This window comes from Gallus gallus, chromosome 1, assembly GCF_016699485.2.
Source record: "Gallus gallus isolate bGalGal1 chromosome 1, bGalGal1.mat.broiler.GRCg7b, whole genome shotgun sequence".
NCBI lineage: Eukaryota > Metazoa > Chordata > Aves > Galliformes > Phasianidae > Gallus > Gallus gallus.
In genome coordinates this window covers 76656115-76680925 of record NC_052532.1, presented here as the reverse complement: position 1 = coordinate 76680925, position 24811 = coordinate 76656115, and the positions used below count along the sequence as shown (strand labels likewise).

At 41.2% G+C, this 24811-nt stretch overlaps 1 protein-coding gene across 1 annotated transcript in view; it reads right to left on the bottom strand.

The window, feature by feature from the left end:
* CASR (calcium sensing receptor) overlaps positions 1–24811 on the bottom strand; it is a 78037-nt gene that overhangs the window by 33141 nt on the left and 20085 nt on the right. Inside the window, exons 2-3 of the mRNA XM_416491.8 lie at positions 10127–10572; positions 875–1181 (exon numbers count right to left, since the gene is read on the bottom strand). Coding sequence (XP_416491.6) covers positions 875–1181; positions 10127–10311 — 492 coding nt within the window. The 5' untranslated portion in view covers positions 10312–10572. The remainder of the gene's footprint in view (positions 1–874; positions 1182–10126; positions 10573–24811) is intronic.

Sequence of the window (24811 nt, the reverse complement as noted above, 5' to 3'; positions counted from 1 at the left end):
AACTGCTTTACAGGTCACTTACTTGAATAATCAGAGATACTGAAGGATGTAGGAATGGCTGGTAAGGAATGAAGTCTGTTCTGTGGAAGGTGGGCTTGGCTGAAGAGCCACCACAGTGCAGTAATGTCACAACTAAGCTGCTGTATCTGGCAGCTGCCAATGACTTGTCTAAATTACCAGTGTTTGCAGACTGAGCCTCTTAGTCTCCACCTTTCTCTGAACCTAAACCTCTACCTGCCTCCTAGGCTAGGTTGCTGTTGGCTGGATGCTGTCACTGGCCAATTGGTAATCTTTGTGTTAAGGGATTACGTATTTCTAGGAAGTCATATTTCTGCCATAAGAAAAAATACACATTTTATATCCTCTCTCTCTTTGAGGATCTATGTGAAGTGGCAAAGATTAAACAAGCCATGGAGGCTAAACTCCCCTTGAGTCCTTCTGGTGTGTGGCAGAGAGCAGAATGGAGAACCCAGCACAGCCAGTGCACGTACCTGTACTGGCCCAAATGCATATCTGACAAGTGTGAGACTGAAGACTTGCATCTTTTGCTAATAAAAGAATTCATTTGAAATTGATACGGTAGGTTTGGAGGGAAATAGACTGTTTTCTATCACATAAACCACTGTCCCCTTCCGAAAGCCAGTGATTCTCACAGTTGCCTTACTGTTCAGTCCTCCAAGTGTGTTCAGTTTTTGTATATAGTTAGGGCCTCTGCATTTTCAAACCTGCTTTTGTTTAAAACAGAGTCAGAGCACGTAAGCAGCAGTGCAGCTCTCCATCACAGTTCCATAATGTAACCCTTTCCAAACGGCAATATCCCAGAGCAGAGAGGCAGGGTACTTCTGTAATCCAAGCAAGACAAGTGAAGGCATACCTGAGGTATGTAAAAGAGTCCCAGCAGATTGGCCACAGCGGTGGAAACCCCAGAGCCGGTTGCCCCCACGACTGCAATGGTGGAAGGGATATGTTCTGAGCAGTTGCAGAATTCATCCAGGTTCAAGGAGTCTATCTTGTTCTGGGCCACAAAACTCAGAGTGGCCTCAAGGGCTTTAGAGACTGTATTGCAAGTGTCAAATATCCTGTATCCCAAGGTCATGTTGGGAAGGAGATTTGGGCTATTATTTATTTCTTCTATGGCAAAGATCATAGCCTGGAGCCAGCGGAAGCCTCGGAAATTATACCTAGGTGAGTGAAACAAATAAAAATAAAATGGAGTGAGAAGGAGGGTAACAAAGGAGAGGAGACCAGGGCTGAGACAAAAGTGAATGAAGGATCCCGGATGGAAAGACAAAAGCAGCTTAAGTTATCTACCTCAGTCTTGCATCCTTCTGAATCTACAGACTTTTATCTTCAGTGCTTACAAAAAAAGCATGCATATGGTAGAGGGTTTTGTTCTGCTTTTCAGCTCATGTTGTGGTTTGACCTGGCAGCAGCTCAGCACGACACAGCCTTTTGCTTCCAGTGAGATGGGGGACAGAATCAGAAAGAAAGAAGTAGAACTTGTAGGATGAGATAAAAACTGTTTACTAAGGCAGAAAAGGAAGACAGAGATAACAGTAATGATAATTTTATATAAATATATGTATATCTGTTTACAAAAGAAGTGATGCATGACACAATTGGCGACCACCTGCTGACTGATGCCCAGCCCACTTCCAAGCAGTGGCTGCTCCCAGCTCACAGTCAATTCCCCCCAGTTTTCAAGTTTTTTCACATGAAGTCATGTGGTATGGAATATCCTGTTGGCCATTTGGTGTCAGCTGTCCTGGTTCTGTTCCCTCCAAGCTCCTCATGCCCCCAGCCCCCTCACTGGCAGGACAGTATGAGAAGCTGAGAAACTGAAACATTCTTGGCTCTGTGTGGCACTGCTCAGCACCAACTAAACCATTGGTGTGTTATCAACATTGCTTTTCTCTTAAAGTCAAAACACAGCATAATACCAGATGCAATGAAGAAATTCAGCTCTGTCCCAATTGAAACCAAAATAACTCATCAGTTTGGGAGCTCAGTTTAGGAGTTATGAGGAAGAGACAAACCTTTCAAAGTCCCCTAAAATCTGAGAAAGTCAAAAGAGAGCACGGTTGGAGGTCTGGTTCTTCTCCATGGGATACTAAACCTGGGTCTCCTAATTCCTGAGCAAATGCTGTAACATAAAGATTCTCCTATCAGATTGCCTTCCAGGCTCCTCTGACATGTTTCTGAATGCAGATGGCAGTGTCTGCTAGCACGAACATGATGCTGTCAGGAACTTGGGCTCAGGGATGCCTTGTGTGCCAGCTTCTGATGGTTTTAGGCAGGCAGTGTGAGATGAGACAGAGCACTGGCATGCTGCTGGATGCCTGGTAGTTCTACTCAGGAAAGTTGGTCATCTATAACACTAGGTCTCATATCACACACCTTAGAGTGAGAGAGGACACTGTTAACCTTTTTATACCAGAGAATAGAAACATGCTACAAACATAAATTCTAACATAACTTCTTAACCTGCTTGTTATGTATTTCATTGTTTTCACTGAAGGAATAATACTTTACTATGGTTTTCTCATATGCCTGCTCTAGCCACAGGATCAGATGTTGCCACCAGAGCTGGCCTGTGAAACTGAAACACTGCTTTTTGAAGCACTTTCTGTTCTCTACAGTGGAGAAGCTCTTTTCTGACTGTCTCTGACCTGTGCATGGAGAAAAGCCTGAGTTAGGGTGTGGAGGCAAGAGTGTGTGTCAGGACCTGGCTTATCTGCAGAGCATCACATGAGATAAAAACTGATGCTGAGTAACTACTAACCCAAAACAGAGAGAAGCTTCTTCAAGGAAAGCAGCAAGAAAAAAAAAAAGTAGCTTCGACATATGTTCTTCTCAAATTTTACTTACCAAAAAAAAAAGCAACCAGTTGTGCGTCTTTGAAGCTGCTACGTTTTCAGACAACTCATCTGGTTTGGCTAAATTGACATAGAACTGGCACCTGCCCTTCCTTGTAATGTACTACAGGTCAGATTAGCAGCTGTTTTATGGTTTGGTTTTGAGTTGTGATTGGAAACAGGAATGTGTTAAAGCTGTTATGCTTGAGATTCATTGGAAGAACTGATGGGACCCGGAACTGGCAGAGCGTGGGGAAACAGTCAGCCCTATGATCAATTCTATATAAAACGGTAGATTTTAGGATTCAGATAAGTGCTATTTCAAAATGCTTTGAGATATCCATACCAAAGCAAAGATTTCAAAAGATGAGCTCCGTAGCCTTTTGATCTCCAAGACACACGACCTGAACACTTTTTAATTACTGGATAAAATGAGTTGATTTCAAAATGTGTTTCCTAAATCTGGTTTCTTCAAAACTGAATTAACGTCACCACATTACTTCCATTAGAAGAGTTTTGTCTGATTTATCTGGAATCAGAAATTCTAAATATACCACATTTAAGGTTTATTTTTAGGTCATTTATCTGACTTCATTTCACCAGAGATCTTTGGATAACTTCCAAAAAAAGTTCTGCTCTGAGGCTGTAGCTCAAAGAACAGATAGCATGGTTTCACTACAAATACTTTGTCAGAAAAGCTGAGATCAATAAAAACTCTTAGTTATAATTTATGACCTCATAGACACCTGGCTTTTTTAAGAACATCACTGGAGAATGGACACCTTTCATAACAGGAATGTTCTAAAAGAACGTTTGGAAGTAATTTGGTCATTTGGATTATTATTTTTTTGCTCTATTTCTAAGCCATTAGGGAGTGAAAGGCAATGGGAGAGATCTAAAATAAAAGGGCAAGTCTCATAGTGAATGAGGCAGTGAACGCTCTGTACATGAAAAAATATGCCAGGCACCCCAAGCTGCCTCACACGCACAGTAATGCACTCTGGGAAGATCAGAATGGCAGCAAGGAGGAGTTTTATGACATTTCCTTTTAAAAGGCTACATTTTTGTTTTTTTCACAGATATTTTTAATAAAATGAAAATAGGATTTGAAGCGAGGAACTGTGAGGGCTGCTCCAAAAATAATGCCTCATATTTTATTAGGTTGGCCCACAGTGTCAGAGGCAGATGTTGGTGACATGACAGTAGAAGACGAACCTTCTCAACAATATTCTGATACATGCTTGTTGCCATGTGACAGATGGCAGCAGAGGGGCAGTCTGACAAATGGCGTCTCACACAGAAGTGCAGATGAAGCAAAGGTGTGTCAATGAATTCCTCTGTGTGGAAAAAGTGGCACCCTTGGCATTCATCAACACTGGCTGAACATTTATGCAAACCAAACAGTGGATGTGAGCACAGTGAGGAGGTGGCTGCATTTTAGCAGTGGAGACAGTGGGTCATCTCTACTGGTGTAGATTTTTATGAGTGTGGCATGCAGGTTCTTGTTCGTTGCCAGTGAAAATCCGTAGCTAAAGGTGGTGACTATGCTGAAAAATAGCATCTTGTAGCTGAGAATTTGCTCTATCAAATAGTGTTATTGTGTTCTTTGTATACGCTGTAGTTTTCATGGAAATAAATTGGAAGCATTACTTTCAGACTGACCTACACATATTCACGCTCCCAGTGTAAATCAGGAAAAAACAAAAAGCATTTTATGTACTTAAAGAGAAGACTGCTGAGAAGTTGGGGAGTACAATTGTGAGAATTTTCACACATTCCTGTACGTATAAGCTGAAATTTAAGACAATTCACTTTAAATTACTGATGTGGAATATGACACAGAAGTTCAATTGGTTATTCTGCCATTTGACAGTGAGATTTGGTTTAAATTGTTAAAATGCAGGAATATTTCTGGTGGAATCTTCAAAAGCAGTAAGAACTGGACTACCGTCCACTTGATTTCAAAGAATGCATTTGTTATTTCATTTTAGAGATACAGACTGAGAATATTTTAGACTTCAGATGAGCAAAAGATAAGCTTCATGAAATAGTGAGCTTTCACTTTCTGAAGTATATGACCTGAGATCTGTCAGTTCCTGCTTTTATTTTCCTTTCTGACAGAATGTTCCTGATGAACATTTATAGCATTAGGTCTGTACTGTAGCTACCTGAGGTGGGATTGGCATCCTTTTGCACAGGAAAGGGAAAGTGTTGTCTGCGAGCTAGATTCAGAATGTTCTTGAAGTGCTTTAATAATTTACTTCAAAGTAGTATGGACAGCAGACCTGCAATTCTCTCAATTGCACCTCTGATGATAACAATAAAGGAGGGTCAGATGGGATGGAGACAAAACAAACCTCGCTCTGTCTTCTCTAATACTTGATAGACCTTCAGACACAGTCTGGTTTTGTTGACTGATAGTGTTACATCAGTACTACACCAGAGTCAACGCTGATACAGTAAGATGAATGCAGTGCCACTAAACTGGTCCAACTGAAGTCAGATTTCATGATTCCTTCAATTTCTGTGAATGGAAATTGTGCAGATAAATTCTTTCCCAGTGTACCAAGAAATACCCAAGAAATATATATTACCCAAGAAAGGGTATTAGGTAAGTTCCTTCCGGCTTTGTGTGTACGTGAGTGATAGGTAAAAGCAGCTTTGAACCTTGCAGCAGGTTACCCAGATCCAGCTGACCTCCTGTGCTGTACTGCTGGTGTTACTAATGTGACCAGCCATTGTCATGGTCTTTCAGCCACACAGAAATTTGACTGGTAATTTGCATGAAGAAACTGCAACATCCAAAGGATTTACTAACAGAATCAGACTTCAGTGGGACCCTGATCAAGCTGTTCCCTAAGTTTCCCCATCTGTAAGATGCAGCCAAAGCCACCAAACGCACAAGGTCTGTCATAAAAAACAAAGGATGACAAACCCTAATGATTGCATGAAATCCTGAAGAGAAAACTGAGATATCATTTGTTTGTTTATCTGGTTTGGTTAGAACAGCTCATATTTTCTGGATCCACTGGAGAAATGGAGATCTATTAGTCTCTATGAAGGAAAGCAGGCCATGAATTCACAGCTTCATGTGAATTCATGAGCTTCAATGATCAACACCTGCAAGGCATGAATCCGAAACCAAAAGAACATGAAGAAGAGAAAAAGCAACAGTAAAACCCTAAATAGCTTCCACTTACTCTCCCATATCTAACATGTACTTTATTCAAGAATGGTGGCAAAGCTGCACATGCTTCTCAGCAAATACCAGTACTTCCCTTCCTGTAGTGGTTGTACACATGCTAATTTCTTTGTCCTCTATAGATTTCCAGTTCATTAATTACATGTTATTGCTGCTACTACCACCGCTATTACTAAAATATGCAAGGGGAGATCTTCAGTTGTTGGCCAGATTCCTCTAGACAGGAGGTAAACAGAGCTGCTTACCACCCTTAAAAGTTAGGACTTTGGTTGTGGGAATTGTGCAGGCCAAAGAAAATTTAAAAATGGTGGAAGAGAAAGAGGAAAAGGAAATAATTTGGTGTTGGTAGAGAAGATCTGGACAGCAGGATAAACATACAGTTCTCCAGTAGGATTAGCAAACATACACACAAGGCAGACTAGATAGATACATCCATGTGGCAAACAGTTCAGTACAGGAAGAGGAATCCATGGGTATGGCCAATCTGTGCAATATTACTAACAATAGCACTACTAACAATAACACTGACGACAATATAACCACAACTGCTTATCTACCCAAAATCAAGAAAGGAAAGAGGAATCAGGTTATGAACAAGCCTCTGTGGGCACTTATAGGGAATGGGGGTCAGGGATTGTTTGTGTTGTGCTCAGCCTTTGTCTCCACTGTGCACATCAGATACCAATCAGCAAATGTTATAAGGAATGTTGCTGTGACAGCACCTAAGGTACACAAAGACAGAAGGTATATTTGTATCAAATGCGGGATACTTGGTTGCTTAAACAATAAATCATGTATGTAATTCTGAAGCACAGGAAACAGAATGCACTCTCTCCTATCTCACATTTTGGTGTTGTAAAATCATGAGTAGGTTTTCACTTCGGACTCAACAAAACACTGCTTAAAGTGCGAAGGTGCATTTTCAGTAGAATCAGCACAAAAATAATTGTGAATAGATCATTATCATTCTTTCTCCTTTCACTGCTGAGTAATGGAAATGTTTTTCCAAATAACTATGTGCAGTGTACGCAGGAGTAGGTTCGTATGTTGAGCTAAGGAAGTAACATATGAATAGTGTGAAAACTGAGAATGGAGGGAGAACAGTCCTACCTATTTAGAGAGTTCATGTTTGGGAGTGTAGGTATGGCACCAAACACAGCTATGTGTAGAAAAACATCCAAACAAAACAGACCAGGTTGAACAGTTCTCAAAAGAAAGGAAAACCACATTATCTTAAACTGTCTGATACTGAACTCCAGAAGACTTGGGCCAAACTACCTGCAGGGTTTCAGTGCGACCCTCAGATATTTTCTTGGTCGCAAAGCAAGGAGATTATCACACGGTCTGATGATTTGTTGCTGTTCAAAACTGATCAGGGTCTAATTTGTTTGATGTTTGATGTGTGACATATTTTCCTATGTAATAAAGAGATTAAAGCCCATCTAAAAAGGGATGAACATAAAATGGGTTAGCCTCAGCTTTGAAACAAAGGGTAGAGCTGGAGAAAGTTCATAAAAGTCCAAAAAGAGTGGTCAGAAGTAGGGAAAAGTTTTCACACTTGCCAGGTAGAGGCATGCTTATGTTCCTTTAGATGATTTGCTGTCCTACAAAAATTTTTAACAGTACAAGACTGGGGAGATTCCACTAGGGGAAGAACCTGGAGCCTATAGTATTTCCTCTAGAAAGTACAAATTTGATTTTTCCAGATTAGCCAACTAACCAGAAATGCAGAAAATGAACTGTGGTATGAAAAAACTCTAGCTTGTGACTAGGAGAATGTATTGGGTTGTTTGAATCTGAATGCACAATCCTTCCCTAGTCTACTACCTAATCACAGAATCATAGAATCATGGTTTGGGTTGGAAGGGACCTCAAAGATCATCTAGTTCCAACCCCCTGCTGTGGGCAGGGTGGCCAGCTGCTAGATTAGGCTGCCAAGGGCCTCATCCAGCCTGGCCTTGAGCACCTCCAGGAATGGGGCATCCACTATACCAAGCAGGAATTATGGAGTCCAAAACCAAAAAGGATCCCCTTTTAGTCGTGGTCCATCTCATGAGGTTTTTGTGCAAGTTCAGCCAGAGGAATCTACTGATTTATAAACTGCTTGAAGTAAAAAATCCATTCAGAAAAAATATCTGCTCTCAATTTAACAGACACCAATAACAAGAAACTTATCACAGTACATTAAAAAAAATATATCTGATGAATACTCTCAAAAAGTCAACTATTTCTGAATTAAACTTTTCCTTGGAAAGACATGCAATGAAAGATCTTCCAGCTATCTGTGATTGAATTATCCCTTTGATCGAATTGCAGCTGCTACTACCTCTGCAGCTGGACTTCTTGCCTTTCATTAGCTATTCGTTTGTGTTATGCTATCAACTGACAGTTTATCCTGTTCCTGTAAGGAGTGTGGAAGAATGGCATAAATGCCTCTTCAGTCATCTCCTCATCTGCAAATTCTTGGTATAGCAGTAAAAGGATTTTACCCACAGAAATTTCAGGTGGAGGTTGCCTTAGGCAGACCAAATCGCACATAAAAGGTGTTCCCACCGCATCCTCGTAACAGCTGGCTTAGCTTTTCAGAATATGCCTGCTGTTGGCAGTACTACCCAGCTAACATATCTTTTGGCAACCACACACTTGCAGTACTTCTCAGGGAGGATTCTCCTGTGGTGTATTCTAATGGCATTTCCATGTCAAGATAGTCACTGACGCTGACCCAGTGCTGGCAGAAAATACTCAGGTTGCAAATACTGGCATGTCCTGCCTGCCACATGCAGCAGGTAAAGAAGACAATGAGTTGAAATATTCCATCACTTTTCAGCCTTCCAGTTTTAAAATGGTGAATCAGGTGAGAAAAGAATACTGAAACAAGCTACTTTTCACTCCATGAAGAAGGCATTCTACATATATTTAGTTCATGACTTTCATGTGCATGGAATTAAGAAGCCAAAAGAACCTCTATTTAATTACACTTCTTTCTATGCACTCCCTGTGAGGGAATCTGGGGATGATCTCTTAACACAGATGGATACGTTCTGCTCAATATCAAAATAGTGGGAAAATGCAGTGGGGACCTGTAGGCATAGAAGAAATGCTGTCAATAATTCTTCATTACCATTGCAACAGAAATGTATTAGGATGAGATGCCCAAATAGTTCCAGATATGCACTTCTTTGCATATGATTACAGAAGGGGTCCTATAACACTGAAGTGCTTTCCCATGCAAGGGCATGGCAAAATTGAACATCAACTCTTAAATAATTATTTTGTATTTCAATTGGAATCAGTTTCTGTCAGTTCCCAATTGTGATGTGTAGTATGTACAGGGTTGCAAAGTTTAAAAATCCTCATTTTTTTTTTCATAAAAATGAGCACACCACAATAATTAGAGAAACAGTTTTTACAGGTGTTACTCCATCCAGTTAATTGCCAAAGATCTGGACAAAACCTGATATGAACTATTTAAAGAGAAGGAGAAATCTCTGGGTGAGGAAAGACTGAGTAAGGAGTTCAAGTCTGGGACTTTGCAAACAAAGGTCCTAATGGGACAGATATATGTTCAGTGGGAGTTTTTCCAAAAGCAGTAACCTATCCCACTCTTACTCATTCACTTGTTTGGGCTGAACAGTTTGTAAAGATGAGAGGTAGATGGTAAACAATCTCCAAATTTGACTCCTGAGCTATTTTGCAAGGCATGGCTGTAATAAAATGAACTCAAAGGCACTAGATTTATTTTCTGTCCTGCTAGGAAAACTAATTTTTGAATGCTATTCAAACATCCACTGTGAATGGCTAGGTAGATCAGTGCCTTTAAGTTTTGGCAGCTCTATGTAATGCAAGGATTGCCCTCTTTTGCTGTCCAGATACTACTTGTGATACTCTACCGCACACACTTCCAGTCTTTACCAATTGCTTTTCCTGTTATTTATACCGTACCTTCTCAATGCCTAATAGAGCAGAACTCTCTGAGTATTGGTTTGCATACTGTATACACTCAGCTTATAGCTTGTCCCTTGCAGCACTTTCGCACCAAAACTTTTTATCTTCTCTTTTTGTGGCTTACCTTATGCACTCCACTGATTCGGGTCTTGACTTTAGATCCTGGTCTTTAGCAGCCACTCCAAAATGGATGGGGAACAATCCTCCAAGAATAATGTCTCCCTTCTTCTGTGCCCGTTGGTTTGGCCCATAGGCAGCAGTGTTCCAGGTAAACAGCAAAAGAATCAAACAGCAGCTATATAAAGTCATTGTTCCTCCTTTCACCAAGGGGTTATAGGATGTAAAATTGGAAAAGACGATGTAAGAAAGCGGATGTTGTAATGTCTAAGCTTTTCCTTTCCTTAATACAGCCCAGAGAGCATTTGGGACACATGTCTGCAGAGAGATAAGCAACAAGGTGGAAGCCACAGTGCTGGTATTTGTCCCTCTGTTTTCTCCATTGTAAAACAGCAATTCAGTGTTCCTTGTTTCTTCATGACCAAAGCATTACAGAGAGCCCATCTTCAAGAACTGAAAAATAAAGACATCAACAGTGATTCTATATACAGAGCAGAGCCCCACGCACTCAGGGTGGTTTTGCTTTGACAAACCAGTGTCACATTATGCCCCCACAGGCTGTCTCCTGTCAACAACCAAGGACATATCCCAGCTTTGAAAGAGTGTCAAGAACGCCAATGATCACAGCTGCACCTCCTCAAACAAGCGGCAGACGTTCTCGCAGATGTCCTCACTTTCTACCACACTTGTGAAGTAGGTTATGAAATCTGCCCATGATTCTGCATGACTGTGGTGTCTCGCTCGGGGACCCTGCAAAACTTGTAATCAGACCTCAGTGAACAGAGCGCATTGTGGGAGGGTCTTGGATCGGAAAACTGGAAATAAGGAAAAATCAAATGCAGTAAGAATCAAACCTTTTAAGTAAAGAACTATGATAAGATTCTGGTACTTGTCCATCTCATCTTTTCCATTGGCCACTCTTTACCTTCTGTTTTGAACTTATCCGGACTAAAAACGAAACAAAGTCACAAAAAAACTTTTTTATCTAAAGTGAGAATGGCTTCCAGGGAAGTACCTGAAATCAAGATACTTCTCCACGATGAACCGTGAAGGCTTGGAAGGTTCAGTCACCATACCACTCCAGGCTTAGCTGTGAAGCTTTTAAGTCTGCATCCTGTTGGGATGACAGATATTGCATCCTCTCTGTGCTCAATACATCTTCTCTGCAGTACATCTACAGGCCTCCCAAATTAAGAGCTAACTTAATTATATGACAATGGCTATGGTTACAAGGGAAGAGAGGGGCACAAAAATTCATAATAAACGTCTCTTCAACCTACTGGGAACAGGTACAAAAGCTAGTAGTAAAAATTTGAAGTCTGCCAATTTTGAGACTAAAGGTCAAGCATATATTGTTAATCCTGAGGGTAATTTATTTCTAGAGCAAGTTATCATGAGTTTTCAAGTAATAAGAATTTTTTGTAAGAACAGCTCATATTGCATTAAATATATCTAGACAGATTTGACCTCTGCCTAGGTCAAAAGAAGAGCTACTGCAGGAAAACATTAAGATCCTGGGGGTTCTTCTAGCTTTCTGTTCATAGTAATAGTAGTAGTAGTAGTAGTAGTAATAATTCACACACACTTGGTGGTCGTACAGAGTGCATAATAATAATAATAAATTATTATTATGTATATTATTATAATATTATATACATCATTATATAATATATATAATAATAAAAAATTATTGTATTATGTACTCTGTACGACCACCAAGTGTGTGTGAATATTTCATACAGTTTTGTTAAAATGAAGGTCCAGAAGCAGCAGTCAATGGGGAAAGAGAGACAAAACTCACATAATTCTGCTGCTGCTGCTGCAGTCAGCACACTTAGCTGGATATATGTTGCACTTCCCTACAGTGGGTCTGTTTTAAGCTATGCCTTGGTCCCAGCATATTTATTGGCAAGGACAATCAAATCTTTGGCTGAAGTTCAAAATATGTATAGGCAAACAGTTTTCTAACAGGAAATGTGCTGTCACATTAACAGATCTTGTAGGAACATAGCATTGCAGGCTTTGGTGGTTTTTGTCTGTTTGTTTGTTTGCTTCTGAATGGGCATTTCAGATCCATCCTCAAACTCTGAAACATGGACATGAAATGCCCAGCTGCTGCTGCTGACACTGTTAGACAGAAAACACCTTGCAGCATTCTTCTAGCAAGCAATTGGAGTTACCTCAGACTGCTCTAGCCAGGGTATAATATATCCTACTGCTTGTTAGTGTGTTGTTTTAACACCTTGACTTCTGGTGTCTAAGAAACCTCTGGTATTGACTTGTGACCCTTTGACAACAGGATGACCAGAGCCAGGACTAGCAGGTGACAAATCAGAGCAAAGAGTCAGGGAGTGGAAAACTATCCCCGAGAATTTGAGTTCTCGTTTTTCCCAATGGATGGTGGTTCTTGCTTCTTCACTGCCCAACAGAAAAGGGAAGGAAATACTTTTTCACTTTTCAACTAGGGAAATGTCATCTTACTCCCGTAACTTATGGATTCAAACAATATGTGAAATGTATACCAGACATTCTATATGCTGATGTCCTCTCTGCCTGGCTGAGGCTAATGCTGCCAGTTCCTACAGGATGCGTTACTGGAAACAAACTTCAACAATTGTTGAAGTCAGCTACAGACTCTTTTAATTCTGCCCTGGTTTACAAAGGCCTCCTGCTGTCTGATACCCAATGGAAATATTTACAGTGATCTACAGAATGGGCGTCTGATCTTATGGAAGGAGGAAGACCTGGTCTGGCTGCTGCAGAATAGTGCTTTACACAATGACCTTGACACGATGCTAATGCTCCTGTGCATACAGTCAGGTAGCTGATGAACGTGCAGCAAGCTTGGTGTTGTTTAAGAAAGGACATGAAGGAAAGAGAGGAATAAACCATGTCTGAAGCAATGGACAGTACATAGAGCCTAAATTAATAAACAAGAGCTCCTATGGGCAAAGAAAAAAGGAACAAGCTTGAGCTTTGGCCAGAGGTCCCTTTCTGTAGGAAGCATGAGGCTCAACAGAAGCAGTACTTGGAAGTCAGATGTTTGAAGCACAGAGTGGTAACTTCTGATGGTGGTTACAAAGAGGTGGGATGGTCTGACTGACCAGAGCATCTCTTCCTCCTCTTCCTTCCCAGCTGGCAAAAGGAGATGGGGGCTATGTGCTCTTTGAGGGGACAAAGCGCTTAGGACTCAGACAAGGTGGGATAGGATCAACGACTTGTCACCTGCTGTGGGAAGAGGGTGAGCTTAAGATCACAGCTTGCTCATTTATGACTGTTTTTCCCAGTTTTCTGTTTTCCTTTTAATAACTCTTTTTATGTTTGAGATTCTTTGCTTATGTAAAAGGAAACAGTTTTGATCAAGAACAGACATTGTAATTTAGTTTATTGGGATGCTCTGGAGGTAGGTTGAGCTTCTAAATAATTAGTAAATTCTCTTTGCCACCAGACAGTACATGGCTGAAGTATTCAATGCAGGAAAAGGGAATTCATATTCTTGCTTCTTTAGTCGAAGCAGAAAAAGTTGAAAGGAAACAGATCAAAACTGGTAAAAAAGGTTAACTTTAAAACAGTATTTACAGAACTTGGTTCTCCAATAAGTCATTCAAGCAATTAGACAAGTAATTAGATAATGAAAACAAAGGTACTAATTCACAGCATAGGGTAATATGTGGCATCCCCCCTCTGAATAATTTGGAACTAGCTGTTCTCAAGATGGGACAGAGAACTGAAATACTATCACAGATTCTGTCTGTTATGAGCTGTTCATGTATAAGTGACATTCCCATGGAAGCAAACTGAGGCGATACAGCTCCTTGTAAATTTCCCATCAACATCTACAGCTGTCCATACCTAAATTCCTTCAATAGCTGGGACATCAAGTATCTTCAACTCATTTAATACAACACAAGTCTGTCAACTGTTTTCTAGTACTCCCCATGCCTGAGGTTGAAAATATTTGAAGATACTGTTTCTGTGATGAGCAGCTATTAGCTTGCTGCCAGCACCAAGAGCTATTATCCTCTAGTATTATCTTTTGTTGCAGCAAATCTTCCTTCAGTTCTCTTTTTCATAATTAGATTAAGATTATGGGCCTCTTCCTTATTAAAGGAAAAACTGAATTACCTGCTAATACACGCCTGAAGACATAAAAATGTAGCAAAATACAAGTGGAAATTGTACCACTAACAGAACAAATTACCGTGTTCCTGCAGTTTTCATCTAGTAAATTAAAAAAGATTATATTAACAAGGAACTACACTTAGAAGGAAGCTTTTTTTTTTACTGTTTTCTTTCTTTTGCGAGTAGTTTTATGTTTAAAACATTATTTAGTACTAAAATGGAAATACTTTGATTCTATGCTATTCAATGCAGAAGGCTTATTCTGCAGCATGTGTATTTAGCAAGCATAACTCCATGAAATTTCTTTTGTAAGAAAAAAAACAACAACATAAAAGTATTCTCATTGCAATGTTTTTAGACAGAGTCCTATTTTTATTCTCTTCTTTCCCTGGGGGAATTCCAGGGAATTCCCCTTTAAATTATTCTTTAACTAAGCTTCTTTTTTCTCTGTATTTCATCAGACCTTTTGATTTTGAACTCTCTTGGAAGTGGAAATAAAGTAGCAGCTGTGTTGCCTAAACTTCAGTGGAGAAATGTAGAGCAGCTCCAGGAATAGCAAGAGAAAACAGGCAACTACTGGCATGGTAGAGACAGAACCTGGGGGAGAAGAGAAGGCATCCTGGGACAAGCAGGAGTATTTGAAAGGTTTATTGCAGTCAGCACTGTTTTGTCAGGAATCATACAGAGAAGTCAGAAATATTCAATTTGTTCTTTGTGTGAAAAGCTACATGGCACATTCCTAGTATATATTTCTTCTGAAGTACTTCTTTGTCAAAAAGGAGCAACCTTTAAACTGCAGCTGATCAAGTTCATGTAATGACTGGGTAGGAAAGGATCCGACCCTTAGCCCAGGATGGGCTCAGCAATACCTGTACCTCTCCAAGAAAGGAGACATGTCAGACTCCCAAGGCAACAAACTCAAACTCCAGGTCTTGCTTCCTCTACATTTACCAATGCAAATGCCTCCTCACATCTAACTTGAATGCTCTTTGTCACAGCTTAAGCCTATTTTCTTATCACAGATGAGTGCCTACTTCATCAAAATCACACCTATTTAGAATTTTAATTACCCATCCATTCTCTCTTTCTTTCTCTCTTTTTAGAATAAGCAAACTGCATTCATCCTTTTCATAAGAAACAATGCTTTCCTGAACTCAAGATTATTCTTATTTTGTTCCTCTGAACTCCGTCCAGTGTCTCTGTATTTAACGCAGAGCAGTGCCCAGAAATGAACACAGTGTTCTCACTGGGCCCTTATCAGTGCTGAGCAGAGTGGTAGGATTATTCCACGTGCCTTGCAAGCTACAGCTCTGTTTATACATCTCAGCATGGTATATGTCTTTTTTGAAACAGCATGACACTGTTAACTTATGGTAGATCATCAGTTGAACACACGTCAAAGTTTCATCTGTTTATATCCACAAGGTCTTGAAACTTCACAAGAAATTACAATTTTGAAATGCTTTTTCCCTCCCATTCAAAACAACAGAAGAACTTGCTAAATTGCATGTGATCAGCCTGGGTGCTGCAAGGCTGCCAATGAGGTTCCAACGTGCTCAAGCTCAGTTGAATCTGTTGGGCTTTCAGGACCTCTTTAGACCAGAGAGCTGGGGAAGACTCCTGGCCATGGTAATATATCTGTCCCAGTCCTACAGACCCTCAGAGACCCTGGAGTGCCCCTCAGGCCTGCCCAGCAAGGCAGCCTGCCCCAAGAGGCCTAGATGCCCCATGCAAGCACAACCTATGGGTGAGATATCCCAGAGCTGTAGCACTGGCTGGTTGGGAGGAGCCAAGCTGCCCACCCACCCACACTGGGCTCCTGCTGGGCTCTATGGAAAGGCCTATGAGAATTCCAGCTGCACTTCAGCAAGCTCTGCATGTGCCAGGAGACTGCCTCAGAGCTTTTTGCTTTTGGCAAATCACTGCTTTCTGAGGAAATGTCCTTTTGTCAGAAAATGCTCAAACACTTTCTGTTCGGCTAAGTTTCAAAGTTCCTTTATCTTTCTAGAAGGTCCAGCACAACTCAGGCAGGAGCTGTGCATCTAAGTAATAATTATTGTCTGGAGAGCTACACCTTGTATAATGCATGTGCCAGAGTAATTCAGGTTTTTTTGGTGGCTTTTAAATCTGGGATTCATTAAGTCTTGCTTAATGGATAGCTATGATTTTCTAAAGTGGCAGAAACTCCTCAGCAGATATCCTGCTGTACCTTGAAATTCTCTTATTAATCCAAAGCCGACAATCAGATTACAGTTAGGCTGAAGCCCTGAGCAACATGCCTGCCCTCAGCAGACCTGGGAGAGGTCTGGATATCTGTTTGAACAGGGGTCAAAGAGGATATGTGTGGTCAAGTTTGTGTCCAGATAATCAAAACTGCTGAAGGAGGGCCCTTCAGTGGAAGAATGGATGATGACCATGAGACACAAAATGTTTTAGTTCTCAGCACTATGTCAGTATGAGCAAAAGTAAATTGTTCATATATGTCACCTGGGCAGACATTAGCACAGCCTTCTTTCACCAGTTTGGTCAAAAGGAGTGAGCGCATCAAAGATGCAATCAAAACCAGGCTGCTAGTGCATTCCAACAGAAGAGCTGTGTTTGAGCTCACTCTGTGGAATTAGATTATTCTGTCTTTAAAGAAAACAAGTCTTAAGTGAAATTAAAATGCTGCCAATGTAAAAAGGGACAATTTTTACTTCTCCTTAACATAGTGAGATTTTTGCCTGAAAAAGTGGCATGACTCAGAAATGAAATCCCAACTAGTTTAGAGAGTTCAGAGACAAGGTGGCTGCAAAACAAAATTCAGATACAGAGTCATAATTGAATTTCAAAAGCACTACCCACACATTTGGTTTCAAATTGAAACCAAAACATGAATGCTGTAAGTTTTAATGAGAGAGAGACTTTAAAAAATCATCAAGACTATCAGCACAGGGTCTCTGGGACAATATTTCCATGCCTTGCTATTAACTTATGGAGGTATTATCTGGTATAGATGGAACTTTGTTGGCCGGAATTGGGATGCTAATATTTTACTGTATTACTGGTAATACATGTTAAAAAAAAAAGAAGCTATATCATAGTCACACTTGGCTTTGGAGAGCTAAGAGAAGGCTAAAAATATTTCATACAAATCTGCTGTGATACTGAAGAAATTGCTGAAGCTCATAAATAACAAGTTCAGGCCAGGTCAAATGAAAAAAAATAACAACAAACACATAATCTTAGCACAGGGAGGAATAGCCCACAGAAAGAAAGTAGGCCTAATTATGTGTTTAAGTTGGCCATGAAAAATCTAAGCACTTGTCCTAGACCAACATTCTCAATTCTCCAAGATAAACTAAATATGAAAAAATATGTAGTTAACAATGCAATTGTATCACATTTAATTCTGCTACATCCAATATGCCCAGCATTGTGAAGGTTGTCAGTGGGTTACCATCCGCTAGGCTTAAGTTTATACAGATTCCATATCTGTAGCATTATTCATGTAATGGTTGTACCACTAGTTTTCCTTCACCCCTAAGCTCAAGCACTGGTGTCCAAAGAATAAAGAATGATAAAGGGTGTGGAGTCACACTCTGATCTGTTTTCAGCACTACTAAATAGCAGAGTGGGAGAAATGAGCCTTGGGTATCACTGTTGCTATCCTCCTCAACTTTTCAGAATTAAACTGTTAGAGACTGATGTCTGAATCTGTGGGGACATGCAGATACAGAAAAAGGCAGCCAGGATTAATCAGAATACTTTGTTTTAAGGAACAAATTTGGTGGCAGCAATGGCAGTCAAATGAGCATCAGTTCCTGGCTCTTGCACAGCCAGGCAAAAACCCAGACCTGCTCTTCAGGCAGCATTTACCATGTGTGCATTTAATGGGGGGGGGGGATTATGAGGCCTCTGATCTACTTGCCACTTCACTGGCTTGTAAAGAGGGCATGATCCCATGGCCTGCAATGCTGCTGGGACCACATGGCTTTATAGCAGCTGTCAGAACTGCACCTGATTTGGAGATTCACATAACACTTTTGAAATAACTTGCATACTGGTGGCAGTAGCATGCTCACAGTCCCTGAACAGTGTGATTTAGGTCCTGGGAAATGATATCTCTCTGTGTAAATAATTCTATGTGCTGATGGTGAGAAGCCAAAAAGTGAAACAGTATGGTAATAGAAAATACCTCAGAGAGGTATTTTAGGTTTTAGCTGAGAGCATCTAAGCTCAGCTAACACCATTAGATGTTAGCAGGCACACGGATATAAGTGATATCTGAACCAGCAAGTGCCTGGTGGAAATCTGTGTGGAGGTGACGTATGTCTTTGGAGCCATTTCTATGCGGGCAGGGTTGCCAGCCAGGCCGAGAAACAGATCTAAGGGCCTCATAAGCATGGCTTTTTATTCCTCTGAAGGGTAAGAATTTTCTGCAATAAAAGCTAAACCTAATTTCTGCAAGACATACTGCAAATCTCAGAAGCAAACACTGGAAGAATATTCTGCAGCTTTTCATCTTCCTACTCCTGTGCCTTTCTCAATACAATCATAGCAAAAGCATGTGCATGTACACACAAAAGGGAATACTGAAATGAGTGAGGATGTCAAGGCATCCAACCAAGCAAAGCATTCTGCTACGCTGCCAGTGATCACTGGGAAATGACTAGACAAGAAGCAACATATGACAAATTCATCAGATTGTCTAAGGAACCACTAAGAAACACTTAGGAGCTATATCACCACACATCAGCCATAGCTTCAAGTAATTTCTAGGCTCTAAGGAGTTCCAGGTGCACAGCAGCCAATCTCCAGCCTTTTGTGATGCTGCCATAAACCAATCAGCTATTGGTTACCCTGATATATACTGGTAGCTGCATTGGGCCCTCGAGCAATTTCAGATTTAGAGATTCTAGTTACCAGAGAATTCATTTGCTCTGCATCTTAAAGTTTTCCTGTTTTTCCTCTGAGACTCTGATCTTCTCTTGCTGTGCCATAGTTTATTCATTTGGTTGTTTCCTATCCCTCCTATTAAAAACCTGCCAACTTGTAAGCTGGTTAAAGAGAATGAAAATATAACTTAGATACAATATTGGCCTAAGGATAAGAGGTAATTTCAATGATTTTTGTCTTCATTTAAAGAGGAGATCGGGAGCCTTAGGAGTTACTGTAAAACAGGAGGTGAAATATTTTACTGAAGTCTATTTTATGATATTGTTTCCCCTAACTTTTAGATTTCTAAAGGTAGTTCCACCAACCATGCTAAAGAATATGAATTACAGTGACAGCTCTGTTACCCCACACCATGTTTCTGGGAGGTGGTTAGCCCATCCTGGACAGATGGAGAAAGCACTGGCGAATGCTCTGCAGAATGAGGACATCACATTCTTGTGGGATGTCACTGGTTGTTTGCAAAGATTGATTAGTTCAGACTTTTGCCTGAAACAATCAGGCATTCAACCAGTGTGCTTTTCAGGGTTGCTTACTTTCCTGCATCTCAAATAAGCCTTCCTCCTATATCTAATACAGAAGCTTTGCCAGCAAGTGTCACCCATCTGAATTGCTCTTAATTCCTAATCTGCAGGATTAATATTTTTTTCCTGGAGCTGTGCTTAGAAGATACAGAAATGTAAGTGGACATTGTGTTCAAAGACCACACTACAAAAGTTCACCACTGCCAAACAGAACAACCCTAAACCTCTAGGTGGGGGTTGGGAAAGTAAACCCCCACCCCCACTGTAAGGGCAGAGCAAGTCCAAGACTGCCTCACGAGACTGGAAGCGTACTATGGGGCCGGATGGCATGCATCCCAGGGTTCTGAAGGAGCTGACTGAGGTGGGTGCTGAGCCACTCTCCCTCATATTTGAAAAGTCGTGGCTGTCAGGTGAGGTCCCAGGCGACAAGAAGAAGGGTCACGTCACTCCCATGTATAAGAAGGGGAACAAGGAGAACCCCGGGGAACTACAGGCCGGTGAGTGTCTTCTCTGTGCCTGATGATGGATCAGATCCTCCTGGATGACATGCTAGATCACATGAGGAATGAGCGTGTGATCCAAGAGAGCCAGCACGGCTTCACCAGGGGAAGGTCGTGCCCAACCAGTCTGGTGGCCTTCTCTGATGGGGTGACGGCATTGGTAGAGAAAGAGAAGGTGACCAATGTCATCTATCTGGACTTGTGCAAGGCCTTTGACGTGGTCCCCCATCACATCCTTATCTCCAAATGGCAGAGATGTGAATCTGATGTGTGGACCACCTGGTGGATAAGGGATGGGTTGAAAGGCTGAAGACAAGGGGTGGTGATCGATGGTTCTGTGTCCAGGTGGTAATGAGTGGTGTCCCCCAGGGGACTGTCTTGGGACTGGTGCTCTTTCACTTCTTTGTCAGTGACATGGATGATGGAACTGAGTGCACCCTCAGTGAGTTTGCTGATGACACCAAGCTGAGTGGTGCAGTTGACGCAATGGAAGGAAGGGATGCCATTCAGAGGGACCTCAGCAAACTCGGAAGGTGGGCCCGGGTGAATCTAATGAGGTTCAAGACAGCAAAGTGGAAGGTTTTGCACTTGGGCTGAAGGAATCCCAAGCATATACATAGACTGGAAGGAACAGTCCTTGAGAGTAGCCCTGCAGAGAAGGACCTGGGGCGTCCTGGTGGATGAAAAACTGAACGTGAGCCGGTAGTGTGCTCTTGCAGCTTGAAAAGCAAATGGTATCCTGGGCTCCATCAGAAGAGGGGTGGCCAGCAGGGAGAGGGAGATGATTGTCCCTCTCTACTCTGCCCTCTGTGAGGCACATCTAAAGTACTGCGTCCAGGTCTGGGGCCCCCAGTACAGGAAAGACGGGGAGCTGTTAGAGATGGTCCAGAGGAGGGCCACAAAGATGATCAGAGGGCTGGAGCACCTCCCCTACAAAGACAGGCTGAGGGAGCTGGGCTTCTTCGGCCTGGAGAAGAGAAGGCTGCGAGGTGACCTCCTTGCAGCCTTCCAATGCCTCAAGGGAGCCTACCAACAGGAGGGGAGTCAACTCTTTACAAGGCTAGATAATGGCAGGACAAGGGGGAATGGTTGTAAGTTGAAGGAGGGAAGATTTAGGTTGGATGATGGGGGAAGTTCTTTACCAAGAGAGTGGTGAGGTGCTGGGACAGGCTTCCCAGAGAGCTTGTGGATGCTCCGTCCCTGGAGGTGTTAAAGGCCAGGCTGGATGGGGCCCTGGGCAGCCTGGTCTAGTATTAGATGTGGAGGTTGGTGGCCCTGCTTGCGAAAGGGGGGCTGGAGCTTAATGATCCTTGAGGACCCAAGCCATTCTGTGATTCTATGAACTCCACAAAGGTAACTGGTTTCTCCATATTTCCCAGCTGTTGGACTGTCTTCTTCCACTCCTGCAAGAGACATTTCTGTGGTTGAAAAGAGGGCTTCATCTCTCTAGCACAGTCATTCTTCCTTTCTAGTCATGCCCATTAAAACACAATTATGTTATGCACTTCGCATCAGGGCATTTCTGCAAATGAAAAGGGGCTTCGGCTCAAGTCTTGCATATCAAGAGATGCCAACAGAAGAACATAATTTCTGAAGTTGTGCTGCTTTTGCCTTTAAGAGAAGAAGCAGGCACTATCCTTCTTAACGGGTTTTAGATGCTCAGTGCTGTTTTTTTCCTGCCCTTCTTCTGCTTAGAAAGAAGGACTGGTCACAAGGATTAACCCATTTTAAACAGTTTTCTTTCTATGCTGTGTCATGAGGCAGGAAAGAACTGGAGAGAAGTGGGGGAAATGCCAAAGTAGTCAGCTGTCTGTATGTACTTAAAATTACAAAATGTAGTGCAGCTCCATCCAAAAGAGATCTCACACTTTCTGACCAGCCAGCGTATGATATTCTGGCTGGCAAACTGAAATGTCAGGGAACATAAAATAATAGAAAAGAATACTACAAAAAGGAAAACCATAAGTTTCTGTATTTTTCTGGGTTAATCAACCAGCTTTTGATCATTCTTTCACAAAATAACAGGAGCCAATAAACTCTGATCATGTAAACAAATATAAGAAGAATCTGGGTTGTATCAGCAAAATTCTTTCCAAAACCTTCTGTGATACACTGATATTGGTTGCAAGCCACTAGAAATATCAATGTATGAAATGCAGCTTTTAAATAAAGTATGGAGACAGATTCCTGATAACAAAGTGGTGTGGCTTTGTTAAAAGTGATGTTTTCCCAGAGGTGGTACAAGCTGGGGTCCTTGATCTGATACCTGCTTCGTTCTCCTGGCTGGGAAGCCTTTATGCCAATTGCTTTCTTTGTCTGGGGTGTCCAGAGCCAGAAATTATTTCAGAATTTTGTTGCTTCTGCTGTGTCACACTGACAAGTATCAAATAAAACATCAAACTGACTATCAGCTGCATCAAGTTCAATTCAGATTTTCCTTTGGAAAAAAAATCAGATTTCAGAGCTGAACAGTTTTTTCCTATTGAACTTCATCCATTTGCTTGCAAGGAAAATACGTACTTTGCCTTGTAATTTCCTTCAATTTTACCTGTGGGTTTTTGTTTGTTTGTTTGTTTTTTAATTTCTGAATCTGAAGCAAAACGCTTTATTTGGTTCCATTTCTTTCTCCTGCAGAATTCTCAGTGAACCAAACAATAAGGACAACTGTAATTCTGAGCCAATTTCAACATAAATCCAATTCAGAAAAAACACTTCAGTATGTGTTCAACTTTAGCGCAATTGGCTTTAATGAATTTAATAGATTCTAAAAGCTTATCATGTATTTCAGTGCTTTGCTGAATCAGAAGCTGAAGTAGCCCCTGGCTGGCTGCTCCATTCTCATTTGTACTCGTATTAAAAACAAATAAACACTTTCTTTTTGTTGGACGGTTTAATTTTTCATTGTCCAGCACGACTCACCAATAAATCCTTTTAGATTTTTTTTGTGTTTTTCTTCCCTCCTACATTTTCTTTCACATTTCTAGTTCTTAACTATGCCAGGATGTGTTTTTTAATCTCCATTTCTCCATTGTCTATTTTCTCCTCTTTATGACTTCTAAACAGAATAATTATACCTTTACCATCTTCCTTCTCTTTCCTTTTGTTCTAATAGCAAAATACTCTTACGCATTTTTATATTTCTTTTGCCTGCCTGCTATGTGTAACCTCTGTCTGTTAGAGATGCAGTGGTGAATAGGGACATAGTAGGTTCCTAGAAAAGGAAAATAAATTCAACATACGGAGAGGCTTTTCCTTGAACTCAGAGAAATTCTGGGCTCTAACAAGGACAGAAGTTCTGCTGAACCCATGAAGATCACTAAATGTAGATTAGTGAAAGGCAGAGAAGGAAATCAAGAGTAAAAATAGAGGCATGAGGGGAGGTGAGTAAGTGGCACACAGAGGCCTATGTCCTGCTCTAGTCCTACAGGGAGAGGACGGCAGGTTTTGCTGACTCTTCCCTGCAGTGTTGGCTTGTGGTAGCATGTCCCATGAGAGCACAGGGTGGAATACAATACTGTAAGCCATACACTGATCCCTGAATAGGACCAACGACCCTTATTTTGCTGTGCAATGCTCTGGTAGATCAATGTGATATGCAAGGACTTGTTTATCATCTACAACTGTATTATTCACCCAAGAAATGCTGGCTGAGCCCATGGGGCTGCACTTCCCTGCTAAAGATGTAGATGAGATGATAACACAGATCCATGACTTGCAGTTAGTACTGGCAGTAGCAAAGCCAAAGCAGGAACATACAAGCCCTTCACACAGCTCTCCCCTGTTGCTCCACCTTCCCTATGTAAGGATGCATCATATTATTTACAAGTTTGTATGAAGCAAACTTTGCAAGGTTATTTTGGAAAACAAGGAGGACTAATTCAATTTTTTTTTCTTTTCAGTAATTCAACATAGATTCTTTACAGAATACAGATACTTTTTCCCCTTGTAATTAATAAGAATTACAGAAATTGCCATCTGTACTCAAAGCAGCATTCAAAGCATCTAATACCATTTGGTATGAGATCCTGCCCCTAGAAGTACCCAGTGATACCTGCTTCAACAATATTGTGCTAAATAATTGTAGCATTAGTGTCTTAAGCAACATTTCTAGATCCACTAGTTAACAGTTGGTTAACGACCTAAGCAATTTTGTGAAAATTGACCCTAAAAATCAACCTTAGAATAAAATAATCAATATATTAAAGTTATTGAAGCTCATTTCTTTGCACCACTGGGAGACACACATCCCTGTGAACAAAATATGTATCCCTGTGTGATATTCCCCTATTGGAAATTCCCTATCACGCAGTTTCGTAAGATATCACAATCTCAGCTGTGATTTTTTATTGTACCCCCCATTAGAGATCATAAGGAGCTCTGAATTCATTATGACAGATCATAAGCCTTCCCCTCAGCTTTTTCCTGCAAATTTTGGCATCTTAGCTCAAACTACAATGAAGGTGAAATTGACTAAATGAGCTAGATTTGGGACTGAAGCAGATTAGGAGCGCAGTACTTGCTGTGAAGACTGCAGAGGTGAAGAACATGCTGATGTGGGAGTAACATTTCAAACTTCTGCAGATCATGAAGAACATGTCCAATAATGCTTAA